This window comes from Cyclopterus lumpus, chromosome 20 (genome assembly GCF_009769545.1).
Source record: "Cyclopterus lumpus isolate fCycLum1 chromosome 20, fCycLum1.pri, whole genome shotgun sequence".
NCBI classification, from domain to species: domain Eukaryota; kingdom Metazoa; phylum Chordata; class Actinopteri; order Perciformes; family Cyclopteridae; genus Cyclopterus; species Cyclopterus lumpus.
The window spans coordinates 3,059,531-3,087,326 of NC_046985.1; the positions used below are offsets into that span (position 1 = coordinate 3,059,531).

Sequence of the window (27,796 nt, forward strand, 5' to 3'; positions counted from 1 at the left end):
ACATCATTTTATTAAGAAAATAAGTATAAAAATATAAATATAAAACAGTGTGACTCAGCATTCGAACAGCATGAATTGCCAGTGTATGACAGTTTTCCTACAACATACACTTTCCATTACATATTACACCTAAATGATGAAATGAATTCACAGTTTGACAAATAAACTGCACCAACCACCCACATGAACATTGCTTGTCGAAAACAAAGATAGCAAATAGTATATAGGATGTCCATCATTAAAAACACTTTGTACATTTACAGTATTTAATGGAGGTGGCTGGAAAAACCACTTGACTCCTTCTCTACCCCGCCCCCAAAACCAGTCCGGCGCCAATAAACACTGATAGCATACGAGACTACTATCTCTCGGGTCAATTACAAAACACATTGTCCACACCTAAAATTCAAAGGCATCTTTACTGATTATGATCAAAAAAACGTACAACTTTTGAGAATTATACTGCATCCCCATTAATGAGAAAGAAATTCCACTCGGTTCAAGTCTTTGATTTTCCGTTTTCAGCTCCCCACGAGTGGGTCGCAGCGATTATTGATGCGAGTGAATCAAATAGACGACTAGTTAACTAGCGCGCTAGCTAGCAAACTAGACAGATAAACAGATAGATAGCTGGATAGATAGATAGATGGACCGACGGTCAACTAGCCGGCGAGCTAACGAGACAAACGGCCGTCTGGCTAGCTAGCCGCGCGAACAGACGTAAAATATGGGCTTGAAAAAAAACAATGCTCCGTCTAGGTCTCCCTGTCGGGACTCTTCCCTATGTACATCTCGGCCAGCTTCTTGAACTGCGGCCCCCAGTTGCCGAGGTAATCGTAGTCGTGGTCGCCCTCGGTGGCGGCCGACTCCAGCGAGCTGAGGGACTCCGCCAGCGACCCGCTGCCCTCGTAGGCGTACGTGGCCAGGGAGTCGTACGGCGGCGCCGTGGGGTCCGCGTCGTTCTCCTGGAGCCGCCCGTGAATGAAGTCTCTGACGTCGGCGTTGTCCTTTATGGGCGACGTCCTCCGAAAGGGAAACAGCATTTCGGGAATGATGTCCCGCCGCAGCTTGTTAGCGTCCATCACCTCCGGGTTGCGCAGCGTGCCGATGTCGAAGGCCTGAGTGTCCTCCTCGCCGCCCCCTTCGTCGTTGTAGCTGACGACGTTGTCTCTGACGTCCTCTTTGGAGATGATCAGAGGCTCCTTCTTCCTCTGCCTCCTCAGGGCGGCGAACAGCACCACGATCACTGCGCACAAAACAGAGAGAGGAAGCTGGGCGTAAGATGGTGTGCCTCCTAACATGTGTCATGCATTAAAGGGCGCAGGGGAGCAGCAGCGCAGAGGGGAGACACATTTGCTATAAATCCCCAACACTGCCTCAGGCATTCACCTCCTATTATTAAAGATTCAGTGAAAAAGCTTTTTCTTTCTTTTCCCCCCCCCTTGAACGGCACAAATGCACGGCGGTTAGATGATCCTTCTTTCTTTTTACCCCCCTTCTCTCTCTCTCTCTCAGCCTCGTATCTCATCTCCTTCATTCTCTTTCAGGGGTAAAAGACAATCGGGAGATTGCAGAGCGAGCACGTTTTTCCGGAGAGTGGCACCGCACCGTGCGTTAGCAATTTCTAAATAAACCCATAATTCTTCAGAAAAAAGAGGAAACCATATCTCATTTATGGCTTACTCCTTACTTTCCCTTTTTTTTCTCCTCCGTCCTACCAGCGGGTACTGAAGTTGTCTACTTGCCTCCCACCTGGGTGTTAATTACAACACCTTCGATGTGCGGTGGTGGAGGTGTCTGTTTATGAAAGGTTCTTTATGGACATTGGTGACCAACCGGTGCCACGTTTTTTTCCAGACCCGGCAAGAGCCGTTCCAACTCAGCGCCGGGCCGTCGAAGTCAAGCGGAGGCGAATGCGACGGACGGGTCCGTCAGGAAGGGGGGGTTCATGCACGAACAAGTATGTCAGATAATGAGCAGATGTCATGATATTTTTTTGCTCAAGAGGAGAGAGAGCGTGGAGTTTAACCTTCGTCAGAGAGGATCTGCCCCACACAGAATGACAGATTTTGAGGTTAAAAGAAAAACAGACAGATGGAGGTAAACTTCTACTTATTTTTGTTGTAGCACTAGTTTTGGGTCGGGGTGCCGATCAAAATGGCAAACAAAAGAAAAACAAAGATTTTTTGACAGGAGAAAAGTGGGTCGTGAGGTTCGAGGCTCGAGGACAGCACACATGGAGTCGAGTCAGTCATAAACGCTCCCCTTCAAGCGCTGTGCTCGGCCGAGCGAAGGAAAGCTGAATCCCATTACTTATTGATACGCCCTTGACCATAAGCAATGCGCATTTTTCTTGCTTCCCCCCCCCCCCCCCCGGTGTGCCATTACACAGCGCAGGAGACCACGAGGACGGCTGGAGTGATGCCAGGAATCAACACGCAACCTTTCAGATTTTTTTGGGCTATGCAAAACAAAATAACGTGGTAATGACTGGAGCGTAGATGTGCACATACTTGGCTTTTTCCTTGTCATCAGTATTCATATTCAAACCAATGAGTTCAGGATACATTTTTTTTTTATCTTCATTTCTCTGTAAAAAGCTTAGAGGTCGTCTGCGTATGATTCGACTCGTCGGCTGTGAGGGGGCGGTTCCCAGGCTCCAAGAACAAGTAGATCCAGTTTCACTTTCACCACGATTTAAGACTTTTTTTTAGAAGGCAAACTATTCTCTATATTCTCATATTCACACGGCGTCAACCCGTCGTGAGTATTGAACGTCACCGTGAGTATTGTGATGCTTTGGAGGATTCGAAGCCGGTGCCAGCCAGAGTGGGGGCCGATGGCAGAAATGCATATTTTCAGTAACATTGTATTGATCGCAGTTGAGTTGGGAAAAGCTTTCAATCGATGTCCTGTGTGTAATGATAGAAGCTGTTGGAGCCCCCCCCCCCACCCGCTCCATGTGGGCACTCAGCTGCATGTGCTCGAGCAAAGCAACTCGCTCTGCGCGGCGCTATCGACTGTAGCACCTGGAATCGGCTGCAGCGTGGATCATATGAGAGTCCCGTGTGTCATGTCGATGCCGTCGACCACAGAAACACCAACATAGAAGAAGAAAAAAAAAAAAAAAAAACAAACGGCGTACGCTGTCAAGGTCACGACGACCCCTCTGGTGTCAGTACGGCTCCATGCGGATTTTTGACGGATATTTGCTTCCCTCGTGTTGACACGCCGCTGACATTAATGTGAGATTAACGTCAGGTACATGTCTGCTTGTTGATGTGAAAGTGGCGACGTCTTTGGAGCTGATAGGATGGACCTAAAGCCCGCCCCCTGAACAGTGATCCTCCAATCAAGTCACCCCGAAATGGGCCCAATTCGCAAAGAATGCATTGCGGATCCGCTGATAGCAACATCATGTCTGGCAAACACCAGACATGATGTTTAGCGGCCGGATGCATTTTCGCCTTCTTTTGCATCGGATTGAAAATATCCGTGTTGTAAAGAATACAAATATTTGTGATTTTTGGTTCCTGTATGAAATATAAATGAAATTGTCATGAATTGAGTTTGTTGCCAAAAGAAACAACATCGCAAGACACACACACACACACACACACACACACACACACACACACTTACTGAGGAGGATGACGACACAGAGCAGGATGGCCACCAGGGCTCCGGTGGTGAGGCCGTCCGAGAAGGGCAGCACCTCCGGGTTGCAGGTCTGCATGTTGCCGCGGCTGTCGCAGGCGCACACGCGCACGACGAGCGTGCTGGTGCTGCTCTGAATGGGGTAGTCGTTGTCCGAGATCACCACGGGCAGGAAGTACAGGCTCATCTCGCGCCGGCTGAAGCCGCCCCGCCGCGTCAGGATGTTGGCGGTGTTATCTGCGTCGGTGACGAGGAGAGAGGGAGGAAGTGCAATCTTTATTTTTATTTATTTTCTTTGCATGATACATACATATGAAGGCCTTTTTTTGGGGGCGTCTTTATTTGTCCGACCGTCCACAACGGTCTTTTTCCTTTTTCTAGTGAAACACATTCCAGTAGTTGAGGAGTATTCAGTTAATATTTACCGTGATTTGATTCTAACACTATGACTTTAGCAGTTATGCTAAATAGAGAGCGAACACACAGATACAGCATTTGAAGCTTTTTTTCCCATCACTTCTGAGCCAGCTCTCTGGATGTCTCTCTCTCTCTCTCTCTCTCTCTCCCTGTGACCATTATGCTACAATCAATGTATTTTCTTTCTTTTGAAATATAGCAACTGTCTGTCAGTGTGAAGTCTACCTGAGCTCAGAACGAGTGTGTGTGTTGAAAATAGTTTGTTTTGTTGTTGTTGGATAGCCGCCTGGTCCTCTTTCCTATCCAAAGAGCCATTTAGCACTATTTTCCACCAAATAAAATGTGTCCGGAGCCACAAAAGCTATTTGATATAGAGTAGTAGAGTGGTCGTCCTGTTTGTCCTGTAACCAGAAGGTAGCAGGTTCGATACCCGTCCCCTCCAGTCATTAATAACTAAGGATGGTTTGAATGCAATAACTTATTATTTGAATGAAATAAATAGACAACACTACTACGTAACCATTTAAAAACGCATATCTTCTGCTACGTTTACACTGCGCGTCGTCACTTTAGACTCGAGGACGGAGGAGTTCTGAAGCGCTCCCGAGGACGGACACGTTTTCACTAACGGACTCTTTAATATCTCACGAGCTGCCTCAGAACCAGCAGCAGGAGTCGAGTTTGGAGGCTTCATGAAAAGTAGATTTATTTTGCTAATTGTTTTTATTTTGCAGCAGGTGAGAAATCGCTGCTCTTCGCTCGTTCCTGCAGCTCGATGCTGTTCATCAAATGTGCTCCAGAGCCTTTCAACATTACATGTTTGATCATTCCTGTCACACATCAAGCATACAGGTAAGCCGGCATCGTTGGCAGTGAAAGCAAAAGAATATGTCCACGCAGAATTAAACTCTCTATTTTTTTCTCTGTGACTTTTCTTTTTATTTATTTATCCATTGACAGCTTAACGAGGGCGGGGCTCTGCATATCTTGATGACCTGCAGGGAAAGACGTCATAGGATGTCATTTTCAGTGACACAGTAATACCTCAAACTCAAAGATGAGAGGTGTTCCCTTTGAATGAGTGTCCACTGGGAAAAACATGAATAAATATATATATATATACGTGTCAAAGAGGGGTTGCCGACCCCTGCCTTAGTGCATCGTCGCCATGTTGAGAGCCGTGTGGAGGCAATACATATATGTAATATAATAGTTAGGGTCCTCACTCATCAAACCCCACGTCCCCTGTTCGCCATGTCAACCGAAATCTTTTCTCAACGTGACATAAACAGAAGCGTTTACATGTTTTGTCCTCACCTTCCCTGTCAACGACGGTGAAGTTTGGATTGGTGGCACTGATGCTGAAGACAAACTTGTGTCCGACGAGGGGTTCGTCCGTGTCCACGGCGCTGATGGTCTGAATCAGCTGCGGAGCGGACGGGAAAACACACGGGAGGCTCGTAAATGAGGAATCACATCCGAACACTTTAAAACACACTTTTTTTCTATTCGCACGCTCACAATTGTAAAAAACAACAAAAAAAACAACAACAAAAAAACAAAAACAAGACTTGAGAGTAAACCGGAGCCAATCAAGATACATTGTAGATAAATCTGCAATTAGCGAGGAGTGCTTTGGATAATTAAAAGATTCGCAGACGCTCTCGAACCGCAAACACACACACACACGGCGGCTGTTTGTGTGAACGGCTGTTCCCCCCCACACGGATCGGATCCCCCGTCAGCATCACGGAGCTCATGGAGTGTGTGTGTGTGTGTGTGTGTGTGTGTGTGTGTGACATTTCCTCTGCAAATGTTAGGAAGTGACTGATGGATCGTCACTGCCAACTTCTGCTTGGCTCTCTGCCCGACGCGACTGCAGACGGCTTCTCCCCGTGTAAGAAGTGCTTCTCCTTCAAGACCACGACCCCTCCCCCCCCCCCCCCCCCCCCCCCCCCCCCACCCCTCGAGGATGGAGCCAAACACATCTCGTGAATTAGTTTCTTTATTTTTTTGCTTGTTTTCCTGTTGTCTCGCATCTGTGACTCCTAAACCGGAGGAAGAACCAAAAACCCCCCGTGGGTCCAATGCAGACGTCACGCCCCTCTTTATTCATAAATCACCTGTCCCGCTTTCACGTTCTCGCAGACGAAGGTGTCGTAGGTCATGGCGAACTCGGGCGCGTTGTCGTTGACGTCCAACACCTTGATGAACACCGGCACTCGAGTCGTCTGCCGCGGGTTATCTAAAAATAAGAATAAAAAAAACAAAAACAACAAAGCCTGTTTTTGAAGAATCTGAATAAAACATTTTTTTTATTTAAAAGCACCCACAACAGAATTAGGATTGTAAAAATACAGACGTGTGCTTTAGACATTTTAATTACTTATTTCCGTGGCCACCACAGAGATGTTGTGCCATTTGGACATCTCCCTGTCCAGGGCCTTCAGCGTGGTGATGGTGCCGTTTACAGAGTCAATGTTGAACAGCCTCTCCAGATCCGTGTGCCGATCGATGGAGTACCTGGAAGAAAGAAAACACACCACCGCCGTTTAATACCAAATATAATCCCTATATTTGCATACGTGTAATCTTGCTCATACAATAAAGATCTATTCCGTTTGCACGGATCTGTCTTCACAAAGAAAAAACACCCCGAAGCTCCTCTTTGCTGCAGTGACGCCGCTCGCCGGCCCTCAGAAGACGACGCGTCCCCCCCCCCGGAGAGGCGGGCGGGCGCCATATGTGCGGCGTGAATCGATGCGGCGAATTAGGCTCTTTCACTTTGACTTTGTGCCACGGCGGGTTTACGTAATTGTAGGGAAATAAACAGCGTCTGTGTTCACTTCACAGGACCTGCGCCATCTTCCACGGGGAAATAACCAGGAGGGAACCATGAATAATATGCCCCCCCACCCCCCCACACACACTGACAAGTGGTTAGGCTGATGGATTAGATATAGCCGAGTGGGCACATTTTCATATCCCTGCTAAAAAGACTGATAAGAGGAGACTTTGTATTTCCACCACGGGTTGCTTATTGTCTTATTGATTTTATACCAGTATAATTAAAGCTGGGACAATGAGTTTTAGAACAATCACATTAAGGCATTACGGCATCTGTTTGGTGGGGGGGGGGAATCTTTACTTAACAGGTCACTGATTCATTCTCTAAGTCGACTAAATAGGCGAGAAAAACGTCCATTTCCACGAGGAGAATGACAACAAACAACAACATACTTGACCGGCTTGTTGTCGGCGTCCGGGTCGCGGGCCGACACCACGCCGACGAAGCTGCCGGCGGCCGTGTCCTCGTGCACCTCGATGATGTACGGGTTCCTGGTGAAGCCCGGGGGCTCGTCCACGTCCTCCACGGTCACCTTGACCGTGGCGTAGTCTTTGAATTTCAGGCCGTGGATGAACCTGGAGTCCAAGTAGGTGTTTTTCACCTCCACTCTGAACTCGAAGTCCCTCTTAGTTTCGTAATCCAGCGCCTGGAGATGAAAGAGAATCAGAAGTCAAGCAGTGGAGGTTTTTTTTTTTATAGGCAATTCATTACGTTCTATTTTGTCTGCCTTTATCTTATTCGCGCACTCTCTGGATTCTGAGTTACAAAATCCGTGTGAGGAATATCTCGCAGATCTCGGGAGGAATCTAAAAGGAGTCTTCTAGCAAAAGAACGCTTTATATTATTCATTTCACAGGCTTAGCGTATCTGATTTTACACCGCAGTTCAAAAATTATATTCCGTCACATGTCGTTCTCACACGAATAAATGTTATCACAGGGCTTTTTTTTTTTTGTTATCTGAAACGGTGCTGTTCTGTCTTTCCATTGAAGTGAAAACGTATATATTGAGAAGAGACGGGACATCTACTCCAGCGTGAAGGGGAACCCCTGAAGGTGAAGGAAGGCGGGGTTATTTAAAGGCTTTTCTGTGGAGCTAAGGAACAGAGAGAAATGACCTTTTTGATGATGATAACTCCCTCCTGGGTGGTTTGGTCGGTGATGATGTCGAACGTGTCGTGACCCCCGACGATACTGTACTCCATCTCTGCGTTGCGCCCGACGTCCGGATCGTCGGCCTTGATGCGTCCAACGGCGCCTCCGATCTCCGTGGACTCCACGGCGGTCACGCGGAAGGAATCTACGTGAGGGGTGCACGAAAAAAAACCAAAGTCATCACGGGCTCGTAGGGTCGGGTTAGCGTCGCCATGTTTCGAACCAGTTTGATTTAACCACGAGTGGAACAAAATGTGTTTGCCAAACTCTATTTTCTTAAACGCATTGCCATAATGCTTATTAATAATGCGATGCAAGTTGGATCTAGCTCTGTGACGCCATTGGCGCACAACGCTTGGCTCTTTTTCTTCATGTGCCAGAAGGTGTTATAATAACAAAATGCCGGTTAAAGCTGGTACTCATAATCGCCCAAATAATACATGGAATCTCAACGTTTCTGCGGGTTTTTTTCTGTTCGGAGCGAGCGGAGCAAAAGAGGAAGTCACGTTGCATCTCGAGTCCGGCCGTCATTGAACGTTACGTTTCAACGAGCAAGAGAAAGTCCAAGGAGGCGGCGGTGAAACAAACACGGGAACCTTCACCACGGTGACCTGCGTCCTTTTCCCGCGTGAAACCAAAAATATATTACTCTTGTTATGTGTCGATATTTAAGAACGTCTGCTATAGGCCGTTGCTCCGCATATATTACGTTATTATTTGAAACAAGCTTGTGTTCGAGCGTTACAGCGTCGATGGACTCTTACGGTTGGCGAAGCGCGGCGGGCTGTCGTTGACGTCGGAGAGGGTGATGCTGACCGTCGTGGTCCCTGAGAGCCCCCCCATCTGTCCGGCCATGTCTTTGGCCTGGATCACCACCTGGTAGTTTTCCTTGACTTCTCTGTCCATGCCGGGCAGGGCGGTCTTGATGGTGCCTGAAGGAGGGGGGGGGGGGGGGGGGGAGGGGGGTTCAGCCAACATCAACATTATTCCCACCTCGTTTGCCAATTTTCTGGAAAAACTTCATTTTGGAAAAAAAAAAGTGTATCTTCTGCCTTACTGAAAAATGAGATAAGATTAAGATCAATTTCATCCCCCATGCTCAACCACGTCTCCTAGGAAATTGCATCTATATACCACTAATTTGGTTTAGCCAATTACTTTTTAAAGGGGAAATGTAATCGCTGCCTGGATATTCTGTTCCCTGGCAACACCGTCCCTCCTGTCAGAAGTGCTGCATTCATGTGCAGGATTCAAGTCGCAGGAGGCGGTTCTGGCTCGACGTGCACTGCACAGCTCAGAGCATCGAACCTCAGCACACGCAGGACTCGTGATGTCAGAACTACAAAGGCCTTCGGGGTCAAAGGCCACTTCTGCGGTCCTGCATGTAAATGGAGGCCAGCTGAGTCTCTGCTTTGGACACCGTGGCTCCTTCTCTCGCGTTGATGTTGAATCAACACACGCAACGTGTATTTAAGACTGGGATGGACCTTTGACCTTTGGCTCCATGTTTCCCTTTGTTAGGCCAAGAGATGAAAGGGACTCGGTCGCCCGCCTCTCGGTAGGAGAGCGAGTAAACACTCAATGTCTGACATTTCTTTAAACTCATTTAAGACGTGTTTTATACATAGTGAATGTAAATAAGGGCCTAAATGTCCAGTTTGTAGACTTTGGGGCATCTCGTGACACATAATTAAATAAATAGATACATATCCATGAATCGGTACCATTTCTAAACAAAGGACTCACCTTAAAGACCAATTTGCAAGTCAATGCGTGTAATCACTCGTCATTTCAACATTAGGAGGGATCGTTTGCTGCCGTTGACTTCCTTGTTTAGGTGATTTAAGGCTTTCTGATGGGAGGCATCCGCCGGTGGCTCTGGTTTAACTTGATTTAGTAGTTTGGAACTAGTTCCTTGTGGACTTTTACTACAATTATTACACAATTTGACAGAATTTAACACGACAGCTGAAACGAATAACATCATGGATGTGTTCCTAAAGGGGAATTCACTCAGATATTAACCCCCCCCCCCCTCCCCCTCTTCCCCGCCGGCTTACCGTTTTCAGAATCCACAGAGAAGTACGGTTGTCCCTGAAGGATACTGTACACGAGCTTGGCGCTGTTCCCGTACGTTTCATCGTCGGCGTCGTTGGCGGTTACCGTGGCGACGGATGTACCTGCAAAAGAGAACATGCACGAGTCAAGCTTTAATGCCGAAGGACACACACACACACACACACACACACACACACACACGATCGAGTGACTGACTCGACGTGTGTTTTATGTACTTTGTGTTCATCCTGAGAGACTTTGCTGTAAAACCTTTTGAGCAAAGCAATAAGTTCAACCCACTAATCTTTAATTCCACGTTAAATAACGGGGCTTTAAAATCTAATTAAGTTAGACGGTGACTTCCCTTTTTAAAGACACAACAAGTGAATAAATAAATAAGTGGTGATAAGCTTGTAGGAGGGTCTACACGTCACCTCAATGAAAGTTAATCTCTGAAATGTCTGAACGGCATGGACTGGCATTGAAGGTCTCTCTCTCTCTCTCTCTCTTTAATATACGACGTGGCAGCTCGAGAGCTAATGTGCATCGAGTTACACTACGATGCGTTCAGGCTCTATTAAGGACAATCCTAACATTATTATGATGTGTTTAAATGTACGTGAATTAGTTGCTTTCACAGCAACATAATGTATATTAGAGAGGGCTTTACGGGCTGGCTAACTTCCTGTCACTACCTCTAAGCCGCTTATGATGCATAATTAAATCTACTAATGGAAACATCTTGTCAGATCCCAAGTGTGAGTTGTGTGATCCCTTGAGTTGAAAACCACAACACGTGTTTTGCATGTTTGGCTTAAAGCTAAACATTTCTAAATGCGTCACCAGCGCTCTGTACTTTTTATTTTACAGTAAATGTTATAATTAAGAATCCTACTTGGAAGCTGCATTATCTCTCTTTGCAGAATCCTGTTCAAAGCATATATAAAAATAATAAAAAACTAACTTTGCATGCAATCATTGCTGCTTTCGTATGACTGATGCTTTTCTCTCCGTGACCTCTGTTGTCAGTCAGAGGCGTGGCGGCATTAAATACACAGTGACAAGCTTCTCCTGAGGAGCAGGAATATAATCGCCGTGCTCAGGGACGCGGCCTTTACACGGTAATATGAAACTTAGCATCACTCACAGAACCACGAGAACCCCAACCACCCGGGCCTCGCACTCGGGCTTGGATATGTGCCACTTGTGTGCTAAATGAATACAAAATATCAAATGAATATATATATATATATATATATTAATTTTATATTTTTGTATATATATATTAATTTTATATTTTTGTATATATATGCATATATATATTAATTTTATATATTTTCAAAAAAAGTAATATATATATAAAATTTAAAAGAATATATAAAAAGTATATATATATTAATTTTATATTTTTGTAATGTATATATATATTAATTTTATATTTTTTCAAAAAAAGTTATATATATATACAGTATAAAAAATTTAAAAAAAATATGAAATGTGTATATATATATATATATTAATTTTATATTTAAAAAAATATATATATATTTATAAAATTCATAAAAAAATATGAAATGTATTTATATATATATTAATTTTATATATATATACATATATATACATTTTTTGGCACATATCCAAGCCCAAGTGTGTGTATATATATATATATATAGCTCAGTTTCTCATTGAGTCACTCCCCCGTCAAGTCCTGCCTGATCCAGCCGAGCGTTTCAATAACGCCACGTTGCAAACTGCCGCCCTTGGCATTCAGGGGACCTCCGCCGCGTCCTGTTTGGGTCCCTGCCCGTCTCCGCGCATACTAATGAGCCCTTGAACATCTGTCCCACTTAGTAGCGGTGGCACTGGTGGCGTAAAAAAAAGAAGGGGGGGGCGGCTGCTCGGTTCTTCATGGCCGAGCAGGGCGGCGACCCCCAGAATACGTTCAGCTGAGAAACCCGAGGACGGAGCGCCGTGAACGGGCCCCGTTGTCACGTCTCGTATAGACAATTGGCTTTTGTGATATACCCCCCGATCGCTCCTGCGTGTTCATTTTTATGGGTTGCGTAATTGAGGATTGATTTCAGGCCGCGCGCATTATTTTCCAGGAGCTTTTGTTTGTATTCATGCCGATTGGTTTTGTTTATGTGACTCGAATGGAACGAAGCGGAGCGCGGTGAAGCAAATCCTTAATTGCAAAGACTGAGACTGACAATCTAAAACTTTCAATATTAAAATATGCACGTGGCATTGCTTGTTATGAATGCCCGATGAGCCCCAATCAATAATCACAAAAAAGAGCAAATGACCTTGAAGGAGTGAATCTGACTGATGGACGCCATTGTTCAGTGTTTTGGTTTTCCTTAATTGCCTTCCAGCATATTATTAATTATATATATACATATATATATATATGCTTTTGAATTAATAGACCAATTATTATTGACTTCATAGGCTTCTTAAAGTTTTCATATTTTGCCCCGCTAACAGACCAGTCAGCCGTTCAGATCTCTAAAGTAACGGCGACCATAACTCACCAACTTCAGACATTTCGGGGACGCTGGCGAAGTAGATTTCCTTGGCGAACTTTGGCTCGTTGTCGTTGATGTCGTGAATCTTGATGTTGAATTCGGTGTCGGGCTCCAGCTCCAGGTTGGTCCTCCGGTCCAGCACCTTGGCGTTGAGCGTGTACATGGCCTTCTCCTCCCGGTCCAGCCGCTTGGTGGCGTGGATGTCGCCGGACTTCTCGTCGATCAGGAAGAGGCTGCCCGCCCCGTCGCCGGTCAGGACGTACTTCACGTTGCCTTCGCCTCTGTCCATGTTGGAGTGCAGCTGGAAAGAAAAACACAAGAGAACCAACTGTAACCAACGGCAACATCGCACAGCTGTGTGAAATTAAAATCATAATAGTTATCCTGAATATTGCCCTTGAACGCCTCTGCACGTAATAACCACCTTTCGTTGGAGCAAAAAAAATAAAAAATCAAGCCTCTTTGCAAAAAAATACTTTGTGCTGTTTAGTTTTTTTTGTGTGTGTGTGTGGTCTAAAATGTGAACGTGCATACATAAAATTAAATTAAATTAAATAAAAAAATAAACCACTGGGGGAAATGTGCTTTCTCTGCATTTCTCCAAATTAGCCTTTATGCCCCAGTTGCCACTTCTCTCCTGTTCTCTCTTTTATTTTTAATTGAAAACTATTATATGTTGCATGCATCAGTTCCAGGTAATCCCCACACAGCTCTTTAGTTTGGCCGGTTTATCTATTTATTCATCTATTTTTTCTCCTTTCAGCGTTCCGGCTGTCTCGGCACTTAAAAACGACACTAAAGTTTGTGCTCTACACCCCCCCCCCCCCCGTGCAGAACACGCAGAACATGAACAGTACTACACACACGTCCTCGGGAATGAAGACATTGAACACACCGTTCGGCCAGAGTCTAGATGTACGAGATCTGCCCACGTCCCAGAAGCCTCGGAGTCGAGAGTGACACACTCCCATTAGTTCAGATCAAAAATAGTCTTCGATTTATCTTCCAAAACCGTGTGAAAAATGAATGAAAAACCTGACCGACGGCAACGATTGCTCAACCGAGTCACCTCTGACCTATCCGTCACCTCGAAGCGGCTCGGGATCGTCGTGGCGACGCACTCGTCACCGCACCGGATCCGTCAGCAGATCTATTTAGAGGACGATCTCTGGGGGGGGGTTCGGATTTTAAATGACGAGCAGTTAGGGACGCTGGAATGGACGTCAGCCGCGGTATTAATATTAATGTCTGCACGCTGTGGGGGAACTCATTATTTCTTTCCCGCAGTTGGAAGACGGATGTCAACAGCTACAACTTTTGAATGGGGGGGAAAAAAATGAATCTTGAGATGTATTGCCGGCTATTCTCAGTAAATAAGAATAAAAAAATTGGGGAATGCATATGAAAAGGAGATGCTGTCAAGTTCAAATTAACAACTGGGTTTGAAAATATTTATTATTACCATTATTATCCGACGTCTGTTAAAGAGGAACATCACTCAGCTTTCTTACATGTATTTGTGCTCTGGGACGGTCTATTCATTGTTTGTGAATATGAATTCACCCCATCCGAGGATTTACAACGTGTGTGTGTGTGTGTGTGTGTGTGTGTGTGTGAAGGCTATGACTATGATGGATGCCGCTAATTGTAGCGAGCGGAAGTGGCTTCCATATCTGCGCTGCGCACATTTTTCGAATTAAAAAAAATCAAACATCTCGTCACTTTTTCCTCGACTTTGAAATTCTACGTCGAGGCCGCGGGAGGAGCGTGCTTCACGAAAAGCAAACGGAGGAACGCGCGTCATTACCGACGCGCCGCGCTGCTACCGGTGGAACGCACCGCCCTGCTCCCAGCGTGGTAATTGGACCATTACAATAACAGAACCGAGTCAGGCCACAGGAAGAGCCTTCTTCTTTCCTCCAAAATCGTTTGATCGTATTCTTCTGTGGGTTTCATCTGATTATCACCACATATCTGGGTTGTTATTAATCCTGAGGACAAATAAAATGGAACCCGAGCAGCGAAGAAAAACAACAAACGAGGAGCCATCAAAAGGGGCCGGCGCCCCCACGCCGCCTCAATGATAATGGAAATCTTTACAGTGTTTGCAGAACCTCGTGGTATGGATTTTACATACTTCATACTCTACGTGAGGGAGATGCAAACCCTTACCTCTGTACTTATAATTATTGGATGTCAACATAACGCCAGCTTCCTAATCGTATGGGTAAACAGAGCTTCTATACACAGCATGTATATTTCTGACTGAGTTGTAGTGCAAATATGGATGTTTTTGGGAGAGGGAGGAAGAAATCCTGCTCCCACAATAGATGTCCTGTACATATAAATAAGCCAGCAAACATGGAGGTTCATGCTTCGATCAGGGGATGTGCCTTAGAAATGGAGATGATAGAATAGGGACTGTGCAATTAATCCAATTTCCAATTTCGGGTTTTGGCTTCCAAGCGGTTATGAAAACCAGAAAATCGAGATTAAAAGGATTATTGTGTCTCCCTCATTTGGGTCTCGGGGATGAATTTATCCCAATGATGTCCAATGAGTTGGTCAGGGGGGGCGGGGGGGGGGGGCCTTTGGTCCACGAGGATCCCCTAGTGGGAACTGGAGATCTTCTTGGATAGCACCGACCTTCGTTCGGACCTCAGCCTCTTAATTTGGTGCACTAGATTGATGCAGTATTTGCTCTTCTTCTAAATGCACGACGTTTCCAAGTCAGTGAGGGATCTCGTTATATCATCGTCATCTCAATTTGGTCTCCAAATAATCCTGATTAGGATTTATTTATTTTTTTAACCATACTCAAGCGGCGCCGTTATATATTTAATCAGTGTAACGGCTTGAAATGGTGAAAAAAAAAGAGCTAAATAGACTTTTTTCTTACTGAAATACACCAGTTCTATATGTCGAAGGGAAACTAAACTCTGGAAATCCAACATGTGTTGTAAATCCATCACATCTAATACATCCAAAGTGTTTTTCACACAGCGTTAACAAAAATCAAACGTTCGCACTACCGCACTATATTTGTAAAGATTTAGGGTCTCTCCGTTCAAGGCCGCGCAGCACCATCACAGCCTTTTCAAGGCCTTACAACGGGAGCACAGAACGAGAGCCTTGATGAGTTAAAGCACCTTGCACAAACACTGAGGAATTTGTCAGTAAAGCGGCAAATTTCATTGGCAATTCTGTGCAGGTCTGTGCTCAGCGTTGCTCGCTGCTGCAGAGAGGAGATAGCGAAATAGAGTGCAGGACGGGCACAGAATTAGTCTTCCTCCCTCTGTCTCTCAAGACGTGGACAAGAATTGCATAGCAGTGACACACTGTACTACAATGTACGTTACGCAGGTGAAAGTTGAAGCTAATTGTTGGAGCAAGTTCTGCAAAAATCCAGAAACGTGTCGTGCAGAAGAAACCTCGCAGACACTCATTTGGCAAAAAGACATTAAAACGCGACAAAGTGAGCTAATTTCCAGCGGCACATTTTCTTTCTTTTTTCACGAGGACGACGAGACAATACGTTTTTTGCGGGGGGGAGCTTAATGGGATTTAGTTCACTTCAAACGTGCCACTCGAAATGCCGCGGAAATCCCCCAAAAAGTCGTGCGGTCGCATTGCTCGGCGTTGCAAAAGTGTTCTGCACTTCACAGCTTAAGAAGTAGGGCACGACAGCTGCACACGGCGAGCGCTCGCTAGCTCGCTCTCATTAACGGAGGGGGTGGGAGGGAGAGTTTGACACCGCGGCGCCCCAATCCGTGCACGGCCGCCGCCGGAGTACACCGCACGCTCCTTTTTCTTCCGTCGTTTTGACGATACCTGCTGAGTAAGTGCTCAGAAAGACCACTTTTCTTTTAACAAACGCGGTTATTTTCTTTCTATTCTCATCATTCTGCGAGGTACCCGTCAGCATCTCGCTCACTGCGGAAGCTTCAAAAGCTTTTTGAGCACCTTGATACACAATATGAGCTGAGATGTATTATACGCCCAGCCGTCACACACCGGCTTCCAAGAAGGCGAGAAGTACCGGAGCGCGTGTCTTTACATCCGACTTGATTGTGGTAATCAAGAAATCAACCCTCAAGTGACAAGTGCGTGGGTTGATTGGAGAGGTTTAGATTGGCTGTGAAATAAACAAGATCTCCCACAGTGCACTGCAAAAAAGGCCATTGACGTATCTTTAGGAGGACGGCCATCAAGGCTCTGATGCGTTTGGTTTCTGCGTCGCCTTCTATTCGTCTCTTCTGCCTCTCTCATCTGGTTGTCTGTAATAAATAATACTAAAATAATAGTTTTCCACAGCCTGTGGTGATTAGTTCAAAAACATTCTTGTCATCATTTTCTTTTCTTTTTTTTCTTTCTTTCCAACCAACACCAACACTAACACAGACACTGAATTAATCATGATATCAACTGAAGGCAGGCGGCATATTTTAATATTCTTGAAGCGAATACGAGACGAAGTTTGGCCTTTTTTCTTAAAAAAAATGACCCAAACTATTAATCAATTGTCAACATGGGAGATTACTTTTCCGTGGATGGATCTATCGAGTAATCGTTGCCGCTCCGATATCGATGCATCAACTCGTTGTCTCTCCGTCCATTCATCCGATTGCTTTTTCTTTCTTTTTTAAAGGGGCCGCAACTAACGGTTACTTTTATGGATTAATTCGCCCACTCGTTTTTTTTAGCAAGTTTCTCAGAGCCCACGCTAATGTTTTACATTTTCTTGTTTCCATAGAGGTCAAGTAATTGTAAAACCTTAAGGTATACTGTTATACCTATATATATATATATATATATATATATATATATATATATATAGAGAAAAGAAACAACAAAAAACAACAAATGAGAAGCTGGCCCCAGAGAACATTTGTCGATTCACCGATAATGTTTCTGTTGATGGACGAACAGCTTGATGAACACTTTTCTGTCTCCCCCTAAATAACTTTTTCTTCTCTACCCATCCATCTCTCCCGTAACTTCTATTTCTCTGTACTCCGTCGGCGTCACTGTCTGCCTCTATATCGAGAACGCCGAAGTTAAACTGATTGAATTAGTGATACGGATCGCCGCAGCGTCTTCTGTAAAGACGCTCGCCCGTAATTTATTACGGCCTCGTGTTTCTCTTGACAGTTTAATGGTGAATGATATTGGACACAGGGAAGGGGGGGGGGGAGCAGAGGGAGCCGGTGGATGTGATTGCTGTCATGCCACAGAAGTTGGGTGCCAGAGAGCATCAAAAGAGTCGAGAAGAAAGCCACATTGCGCCAGTCGCTGACATATCAATGGATGGCCCCATTTATAGTTAGCAATTGCTTTGCTGCTTCGTCACATCACACAACGAGGTGAATTCCATTGGCCTCGCTGATTGATATGTTTTCTTCCTCCTCCTCCTTTTTCTCCATATTCCATTACGTTTCGCTGTTCCTTTCTCCCCGCCGCGTCAGAATGATGGTTTGTGCAAAAGAAGTTGTCATATCCCCCTACTCAACCTTGCACAAGACACTTGTTTACTCCGGAGAATGAGGTGTGTGATGAAAGCCAGCTTCCTCTGAGAAAATTGGCTGTCGACAAGTCACCTCATTTCCCTCCCCGGGGTTGATAACTGTAGCGTTCCCCATCACACCTGTCTTCATAGTGCTAGCATGGGTGAGCTGACAAGAACCTCTCTGATCTGGGTGGGTGCGGAAGGGGGGGGGGGAGCATTGTCCCTAAAACTCTCCTTCTTTTGTGGGCTTTTCTTTACGAGAAAAATGTCTCGCAAAGAGCTGCAGTTTTAAAAATGTAGTCCCGAACCACTTCACGGGTACCTGAGACTCTAGTCTTGTTGCATGTTGTGAGTTGGACTTGTATGGCTCTGAAACTGGTATTTATTTTCACATTTGAACCTTAACTACATCTGTGTGTCTGAAATGATCAGATAAATGCCTGTCTTTGTCAAACTTATACTGGATGCATTTCATTTAATTATTCATTCCTTGTGTTTCTGGTGTGGCCCTTTAAAACATCCTGATAGTAGATGGTAGTAGAGTGTCAGCAGTCGTTTCCCTCTCTTCAAGGCTCCACATTGATGGTTGCTATTGGTAACCAATTTGAGGAATCTGGCAAACAATTATTGGGTAGTGTTTTTTAACAAAAACTACCAAAGAAATAGGTGTCGCCAAAATGTCACCCCAGAAATATAAAGAAAATTGGATGGTTAGTCAGAATCCAAAAACACTTTTAAAAGTGAGTGTTCAGCCTTGGCACTTATTCCATTGCTCTGTATTGTAACGGTGATGCCCATGAACCTCATTAAGGTGTAAAGTAAAGAAAAGAGTTTATGTCTTTCACATCCAGTGTGTTGAATGGGGCTTGCCAGAAGGAACCTTCAGCTGAATTGGTTCATCACTCATGTACCTTTAGTACTATTGACTGATTATGATGCTTGACGGACAAAAATGACATTTTTTACATTAATGACATCTGCACTTAAGAAATGAATGTGCTTTGGATTCAGGATATATTGATTTATCTATTATTCCTGTTTATTGTTTTTATATTTATATGTATTCATTCTATGTCTATGTTTATTGTGAAGCACCTTTCACCCAGTCAAAATTCCTTGTCTGTGCAACGTACTTGGCCAACAAACGATTCTGATTCTGATGAGTTTGTTTTTCACTGAGCAAACACATAAAGCATAAAACAGATAGAAGAACAGAAGAGAACAAAAGGACTGCCGAACGGAGGGAAACAGAACATTTTATGTGCACTCGCTGTGTATCCGAGAGCTCCAGTTAACTTCCTGTAACAGCCAGATTTCTGGCAGCCCATCCGTCTTCAGCCAATTACATCAAACACAACTCCAACAAGCTAAACCTCCCATAATTAGTCTGCACACAAAGCGTCCGGGCACGTTACCTTGCCGACGTATTGATGGTCATTTCCTGAGTATTCCTCGAGCAGAAAGAATTGATTCCACATCCATCCACGTTTGGACCGCTGGAGAACCCTCCCATCGTTCTCCGGCGTCCCAAACAGATTCCCAATATTCCCAGGCGTGAAAGGTAGGGCAGCGCTGGGCCACAGGATAGAGAGCATCAGGAGGAGCACGACCTGATTGGCTATCATGGTATCCAATCAGCTGGGAAATGTCTTCTGGACGACTTCTGAATTATGGTAATGAACTTCTGATAGGGTGAACACTGGAAGGCCGTGTCAACAGAACAGACATTGTATTCCTCTCGTTGATGTCCTTTGGGTTCCTGTGAAAAGAGGAAACTATTAGTGGAGAAGCACTCTTGTCTCATCTTTACAATGGGCTTGAGGTTGTGCGGCGTGCGGAGGACGATAGGGCAACACTTATGTACACGGAACCTCTCTCTTTCAATATGTGCTTCACCGGGGCAGCCGGATAATTACGCAATCAGCGAATGTGCACTGAGAGAGTGTCGTGGAGCTAATTCAGTGATTGGATTTGTCTTAAAAAGAATAATCAAACTTTTGGTATTTGCAAAATTAAAGACACCGGGTGATGAACAACATTGTAAAACTATTCTTCCCAGATTTTAAAAACAGTAAAGCAGCAGGAGTCATGAGACAAACTTCTCAGGGAGTGATTAATGACCGAAATAAATAATTAAAGACACTGCAATGTAAATGTATCAACGAAAGACTGCAATCACCACGGTGCATTTGTCAAATTAAGTTGTGCTCACTGCAGCTACAACTCCCCGGCGCGTCTCCTGGCTTCCTCGTATTTGAGCAGCGAATAGAGTGAGCGGCACGTCGCTAATTATAAGTCGCGTTACCGATGATTCGCAAACGGGGGCTTCACAGCCGGCGTGTTTGAACAGCAGATCGCCGGCATCTCTCGGAGCAGAATGCCCCTGACAAGAGGTTTTATTTCTATGTCCTGCTTTACGCTACAGACCGACCTCCACTACCCCGTGTGGAGATGAATAGTCTTTCTAAAGATGTACATCTTTTTTCTTTATTCCCCTGACCCATTTTCTCTAACGTTACAACTCTGAATTTGTCCATGCATACATTACTCATGGCTACTTTCAGAGACGTGTATTTCTCCCAATACACTATTGGAAACTTTCTGCAGGGCTGACTCTTAACCTTTTTGAAACAAGAGTTTTCCCAAGATTCTTTGTAAGACTAAGGGGTACGTTAAGAACCATGTTTCACACAAAGAACCCTTTTTGGAAGGAAGACTTCTTTAAGGTTTGCTGAAAGCACAAATGTTTAAAGATGCACACCCTCAAAAACTGTTCTATGAGCCATGATTCTTGTTGGTTAGAAGCCTAATGACTGTCTGCTGGATGGACCCAGAATAACCCATTCAACTAGTCATGGTTAAGATGGAGGAGCATGTATGGGATGTAAAAGGGAATATAAAAGGGTTCTTGGTATAACTCCCTGTGAGGGTTCTTGGTAGCGCCCTTAAAAATGTGCCACGGTTTTGGATAGACCTTTCAGTAACGGGTTCTGTGTGGAACCATGATACAATAGAAAGGTTCTCTACAAGCTATCATATGAGGTCTGGATGGAACCATTGAACAATAGAAAGGTTCTCTAGAAGCTATCATATGGGTTATGGGTGGAACCATGATACAACAGAAAGGTTCTATACAAGCTATCATATGGGTTATGGGTGGAACCATGATACAACAGAAAGGTTCTATAGAAGCTATCATATGGGTTATGAGTGGAACCATGATACAACAGAAAGGTTCTCTACAAGCTATCATATGGGTTCTGGGTGGGACCATGATACAACAGAAAGGTTCTCTACAAGCTATCATATGGGTTCTGGGTGGGACCCTTAAACAATAGAAAGGTTCTCTACAAGCTATCATATGGGTTATGGGTGGAACCATGATACAACAGAAAGGTTCTCTACAAGCTATCATATGGGTTCTGGGTGGGACCCTTAAACAATAGAAAGGTTCTCTACAAGCTATCACATGGGTTATGGGTGGAACCATGATACAACAGAAAGGTTCTCTACAAGCTATCATATGGGTTCTGGGTGGGACCCTTAAACAATAGAAAGGTTCTCTACAAGCTATCAAATGGGTTATGGGTGGAACCATGATACAATAGAAAGGTTCTCTACAAGCTATCATATGGGTTCTGGGTGGGACCCTTAAACAATAGAAAGGTTCTCTACAAGCTATCACATGGGTTATGGGTGGGACCCTTAAACAATAGAAAGGTTCTCTACAAGCTATGATATGGGTTATGGGTGGAACCATGATACACCAGAATGGTTCTCTACAAGCTATCATATGGGTTATGGGTGGAACCATGATACAACAGAAAGGTTCTATAGAAGCTATCATATGGGTTATGGGTGGAACCATGATACAACAGAAAGGTTCTATAGAAGCTATCATATGGGTTATGAGTGGAACCATGATACAACAGAAAGGTTCTCTACAAGCTATCATATGGGTTCTGGGTGGGACCATGATACAACAGAAAGGTTCTCTACAAGCTATCATATGGGTTCTGGGTGGGACCCTTAAACAATAGAAAGGTTCTCTACAAGCTATCAAATGGGTTATGGGTGGAACCATGATACAATAGAAAGGTTCTCTACAAGCTATCATATGGGTTATGGGTGGGACCCTTAAACAATAGAAAGGTTCTCTACAAGCTATCACATGGGTTATGGGTGGGACCCTTAAACAATAGAAAGGTTCTCTACAAGCTATGATATGGGTTATGGGTGGAACCATGATACACCAGAATGGTTCTCTACAAGCTATCATATGGGTTCTGGGTGGGACCATGATACAACAGAAAGGTTATCTACAAGCTATCATATGGGTTCTGGGTGGGTGGGACCCTTAAACAATAGAAAGGTTATCTAGAAGCTATCATATGGGTTCTGGGTGGGAACCTTCACAGTTGGTTGAGAAATAACCCTTTGTGTTGGGTTCGAGGTAGAACTGTCTAATTGGAACCTTTATGAAAAGTTCTACTGGGAACCAAAAGGGTGTATGTTATGATGTACTAAAAAAAAGAACTGTTATCTATCTATCAGGTGTTTTGTGTTTTTGGTCTTCTTCTGATACTTCACTTAGCCCCCCCCCCCCCCCCCCCCCTCCCCCCACCAGGACTCTTCCTGATAGGTCATGCGGGTGGGCATGTATAATTCATGGTCTTTTGGAAGTTAATCCTAGTAAATCTCGTCTCTCGTTCTAAAAAAGGGCCCATATACTACGGTTCCTGCACGAGGGCCCCGGAGTCCGTCCCCCGTGCACCTCAGGGAACGCCGTCTTACTGCTATTTGTTCATAGCTCTTAAATAACAATCGCGTTGTCAAGTGGAATATTCACAAGGACAAAAGGGCCCCGTTACTGTCTATGAAATCAGTTCTATGGCGCCATTGATGGAAGTGAAGTATGCAATTCTTTAGAAAATCCAATAAGTGAGCTAATGAGATCTCAACCGAAAACATTGCTTGTTTTTTAGCTCGTGCTTCGTGTCTCAGACAGTTTCACTCAATTGAAGCCGTCTCATCAGCAAACATTTTCAAGTATTCATTATACTTTTTGACTGAGTGGATGATGTTTTTTAATTGCCATTAGGACTATAGAGACAGTGGAGCATGCAGAACTATACTATATGTCTCAGCAGCATGGTTAAACCAACCTAACTTTTCCATAACCTATACACAATCTATAATAAACATGTTAAACTAGATAACGTAAATATGAATTAAAATTGTTGTTCTTTTGACGCCTGAGCTGACGATTTATTTTTTACTTCGTCAAAGTACTGCTTCAGTGTTATGGGAGATAAAATATAAATATAGTGTTGATACGTGCAACATTTGTTGGGTTATTTTCTCCGTGCATATCCATAATGTGGCGCCAGTGTGTTCCCGAAAAAATCAGGAAACGCCGCCTCGCAATTAATCTAGTCTGATGCTTGTGATTGCATTTTCTAATTATCATTCCAGCCTGTCCTTGAGTTTTAATAGCATTCTGGATATTAATCTTTGATGTGGTGTGCCTATTAAGCATTAGGGCCAGTGTGTCTTTTCAGAATTCTTCCAAACACTCCATTAAAGGATGAGTGAGCATGCTGAATCAATGCCAGAGCCTATAGACCCGGGCTGAATTATCTAAACTCATTCAGCCTATTAAATCGTGGACATTTATTAAAAAAGTTGTTTATGATTAGATTAAGTTGCAGCTTATATGGCTTGGCATTAACACCAAATATGTGAAGGGACCAAACAGTTAAATATGCTTTTAAAGTGTTATTCTTAATCTTGGCTAAGACATTTTCTGGCAGGAGCTCCAGCGCTCTGCTCCATTTTTTATTTTTTTTTGTGTAATCCACAAAATTATACATTCTTGTTTTGCTGAATAAGAATATCTTTGATCAGATATAAACTAGCTGTTCATCAGGATATTCTTCCTCGCGGAAAAAAAGCACAGCCTTGCACATTAGTCCGTATAAATTTGTATGCACGTGCATCCCAAAAAAAGAAGAATTTCACATGCGAGCTTCTCCCACCGACATTAAACCGAGCAGTGCAACTAAGCACTTTTATGGCTTCTCTGACTTTAGTAGGCCAATGATTATGTGCTGCAGAAGTCTGGTTGGCCAACGTATTTTCAAGAGCTTTTGCATACTAAATACATAATCCTCTATACGCAGGAGAATATAAACACCTAAACTGACCATCTGTGCTTCATGATGCCGAGTAGCGATGACACACCTCTCTGGTTTTAACTTCACATCCCACTTTAACCCAGAAGCACGTCGTCAGTAGACTCAAGTCATAATATATTGTTTTCTATATTCCCTCATGGTTTACGACACATACTCGTAGAAGCCACTAAAAACCAAGCAACACACACATTCATACACAGATGCAGAGTTGCATCAACCATCTCAAAACACCAAATACTGCACCAATATCACTCCCATTGACTGGCATCCAAACCCCACTGATCATTTAGAGGAATTCAACAAGTGTCTATATATTCTATGACGAGCATACGTAAACACAGACACGGGAGGGGGGGGGGGGGGGGGACAGAGATGGAGAGAGGGCAGAAGGAGGGTCTGCAAGGTCATCAACCCGGTCGCCATGATGAGTCCTGATCATCTGGACCAGGCCGGCGCTCACCGTGCGGTGCTCACGGGAACGAGTGTGTTGTGATTGGCAGTTTGAGGAGCTCCTGTGATTGCTTTCTGCTATTGAGGGAGCGGCGCAGACGGAGTGTAAATCTGGCACGAGGGGCCGTCGATGTGCCGAGACGCCGGCAACCCGTGCAAACCTCCACTTGGTGGAGCCCTAGACCTTCTCGAGTCTGCCTCCGCCGGCCCCGCAGTCTTTAGCAAAACCTCGGCGAGCTTCACTCCTGTTTTGAAAATCCTCTAAGCACATTTTTGGGATACAGTGCACACTTCCTTGTTGAAAAGCTACTTTAAAAAAAGGGAGGGACTTGTTCTTCTTTTCTTGAAAAAAAAAAGGACATGTTGACAGTGATATTTGAACATAAAATCCACTCTGTTATTTAAAAAGAATGCATTGTTCCATTGGGATGGCTGTTAGTCGTGTGTATGCATTTTAACAAGGTAATAATAACCTATTAGCCTTAACATCTGTCTCGGTATAGATCAAGGAAAGTCTTTCCCAGTTTAGCACAGACCACACTCTGGAAAAAGATGCTATTAGAATATGAAGATGCTGCAGTTTAATAAAAATAAAAAACACACACTGAAACGTCCGTATCAATCCCATTTATTGTGTAGAGAAAATACTCCACTCCTCTTCCTCGTTCACTGCTTCCACGCGGATCCACCCGGCGTTTCTTTGGGTTATGTATTCATGTCTAATCCTTTAAAAGCAGCTGTGTGAAGGCTCATGAGAGCCTCTGTGCCCCGTGTGGGAGAATGGATTTCCACCACTCTTCATTTTCAACACACTGAAAAGGTCACTTCCATATCTGACAATAATTCCGGGAGCGTGTTAGTGGCTAATTTGCACTAAACAGTAATGGTGTTACACGGATGACCCCGGTGCACGCTGCTACACCCGAATATGTCACTCTGGTGATTGTGATGCCGGCGGCACACACCCGACAACTACCGTGAGCGGTTTCCAGGGAGCCAGAGAGAGAGAGAGAGAGAGAGAGAGGGGAAGGAGAAGGGCTGGATCAAGTTTGGACATGCACATGTACGTGCACATGTACGTGCACGTGTACGTGCACGGCGGCACCGTCGGCCGCTCTGCTCCGGCACCGCGATAAAACACCTCGACTGCGTTTCTTTCAGAGATAGGAACGGTACAGCGCCTCTCCATCAAATCTGCCCGGAGCACATCACAAGCATGATTCGCCCCTCAGTGCATCTCAGCAGACAGGCACACGCACACACACGCACACACACACACACGCACACACACACACACACAGAGCTTGGCATCGTCACTTGAACAGGTGCACACACAAGAGCAGATTCACACAAACACACACACACACACACTTACTAACACACATTCGTATATATATTGTGTACATGCATGTGCACATTAAAAATGGACAGCACGGAGTCCGGGAACCACTTCGTTGAATGGAGCACTTTGGATTGAGTGACTAAATTAATCTTTAAAAATAAAAAAAAATAAAAAATGAATGAGCCCAAGCAATAGGACTGCTCTTAAAGTTACATGTGCGGTGTCATTCACGGTGTGACAGGTGTCAGCAGACGATCTTTAATGGAATTAAATAGGGAATGCACACATGCTAAGATGACTTATTAGCACTAATGTTTAGGTTTGTTTTCATCGGGCATCATTTATGAGTTTAAAGTTGAAATGTGTCAAAAAGAGAATCCACATTTGTGCTACCACGTGTAGTAATTTTGTACATTTTTGAGCACTTGCGCCATGAATACATTCTAGAAGACAACAATCTCAAGATCAAGAGTGTCGGAACAGCAAATCCAATCGCTCTCCGGTTGGAGGTCGATTCAGCCGCTATCGAAAACCTCTTTGAAGTTGCGACGCTTCTTTTCGTGAGATTTTCCACAACCGCCGCGTTAGTCTGGCTTTGTCACGGTGCAACAAGAAAAAAGAAAAAAAACAGGAAGAAGATCATCCTCTGGAGTCTTCAGGCAGACAAAAATAAATAAAAAAATATATATATATCCCTAAACATTAATCATGAAAAGAAAAAGAAAGCCCTTACCGTTTGTGTGTCACAGCTTAGCATCCATCGGTGTCACTGAGTGCACCGCACTGTGGTCCTACTCCTGAGCAGTGCTTAGCGGTGGAGAATCTGACTCCTCACGGCAGTGCTTACATTCCGAGACTGACAACAGCACAGCTGGTGCGAATGTGTATGGCAGTGTGTGAGAGAGAGAGAGAGAGGGAGAGAGAGAGAGAGAGAGAGAGAGAGGGAGAGAGAGAGACTCCAGCCTTCTTCCTCCCTCACTCGATGCTTGTCTCATTCTCTCTGCCCTCCCTCGCTCCATTTCTCCTCCCCGCTCACTGGCTTCTCTCCCTTTCCTCCTCTACACTTTCTTTCTATCATCTCCTCTGTCTCTCTCTCTCTCTCTCTTGCTCCCTCCCCCTCCCCTCCCCTCCCCTCTCTTTCTCTAGCAGTGCATCACTTCTGGCGGTGGATGTCACCGAGGCTGAAGCTGAGGCGACTCTGCCCCTGATTGGCTGCCATTCACAAGTTAGCGATAAAGAAAAGGGAGAGAGAGGGAGCGAGAGAGAGCAAACGGGGAAGAAAGGCAAAGGCAGCGGGGGGGGGGGGGGGGGGGAATCATTTGACTGTGGGTGATGGAGAAACAGGGGAGTTAGAGGCTGAAGAAGAGGCTGGACGCCAGGAAGGCACAGAGTGTTTTTTCTTTCTTCCTTCTCCTCCTCCTTCTTCTTCCTCTCCTCCTCCTACTGTGAGCGCATCCAGAAAGCCCTCCTCCACGCGAGAGGCTGCGCCCGAAAGCGACCGCGGTGACGGATCGACCGTGTGATGTCTGATGCCCGAAGTAATCTGCCCCATCTAATCTTCTCTCAATGACAGTGGGGGGACGAAGGAGAAAAAGGCCATAACTTGTAAATCAGCCACACGGCTGTGGGAGGAAAGAAG

General features: G+C 44.8%; 1 protein-coding gene across 1 annotated transcript; it reads right to left on the reverse strand.

The window, feature by feature from the left end:
- On the reverse strand, positions 1 to 27,015 carry LOC117749426 (cadherin-10-like). Its single transcript, XM_034559953.1, has 12 exons — positions 26,891 to 27,015; positions 19,584 to 19,927; positions 12,669 to 12,963; positions 10,137 to 10,256; positions 8,841 to 9,008; positions 8,040 to 8,221; positions 7,315 to 7,568; positions 6,461 to 6,597; positions 6,198 to 6,319; positions 5,392 to 5,500; positions 3,643 to 3,894; positions 1 to 1,246 (listed from the first exon to the last, which is right to left on the reverse strand). The coding sequence occupies exons 2-12, from the start codon at positions 19,791 to 19,793 to the stop codon at positions 756 to 758; spliced, it is 2,340 nt and encodes a 779-aa protein (XP_034415844.1). The 5' UTR covers positions 19,794 to 19,927; positions 26,891 to 27,015; the 3' UTR covers positions 1 to 755.
- Between the last annotated feature and the right edge of the window lie 781 nt (positions 27,016 to 27,796).

Bases quoted from the DNA above. Each gene is read 5' to 3' on its own strand.
- LOC117749426 (XM_034559953.1), bottom strand. From the start codon at position 19,793: ATGATAGCCAATCAGGTCGTGCTCCTCCTGATGCTCTCTATCCTGTGG. The intron at 12,964-19,583 runs GTAACGTGCCCG...TTTTCTTTCCAG, and splicing joins ACCATCAATACGTCGGCAAG to CTGCACTCCAACATGGACAG. The intron at 1,247-3,642 runs GTAAGTGTGTGT...TTTTGTGCGCAG, and splicing joins CTGTGTCGTCATCCTCCTCA to TGATCGTGGTGCTGTTCGCC.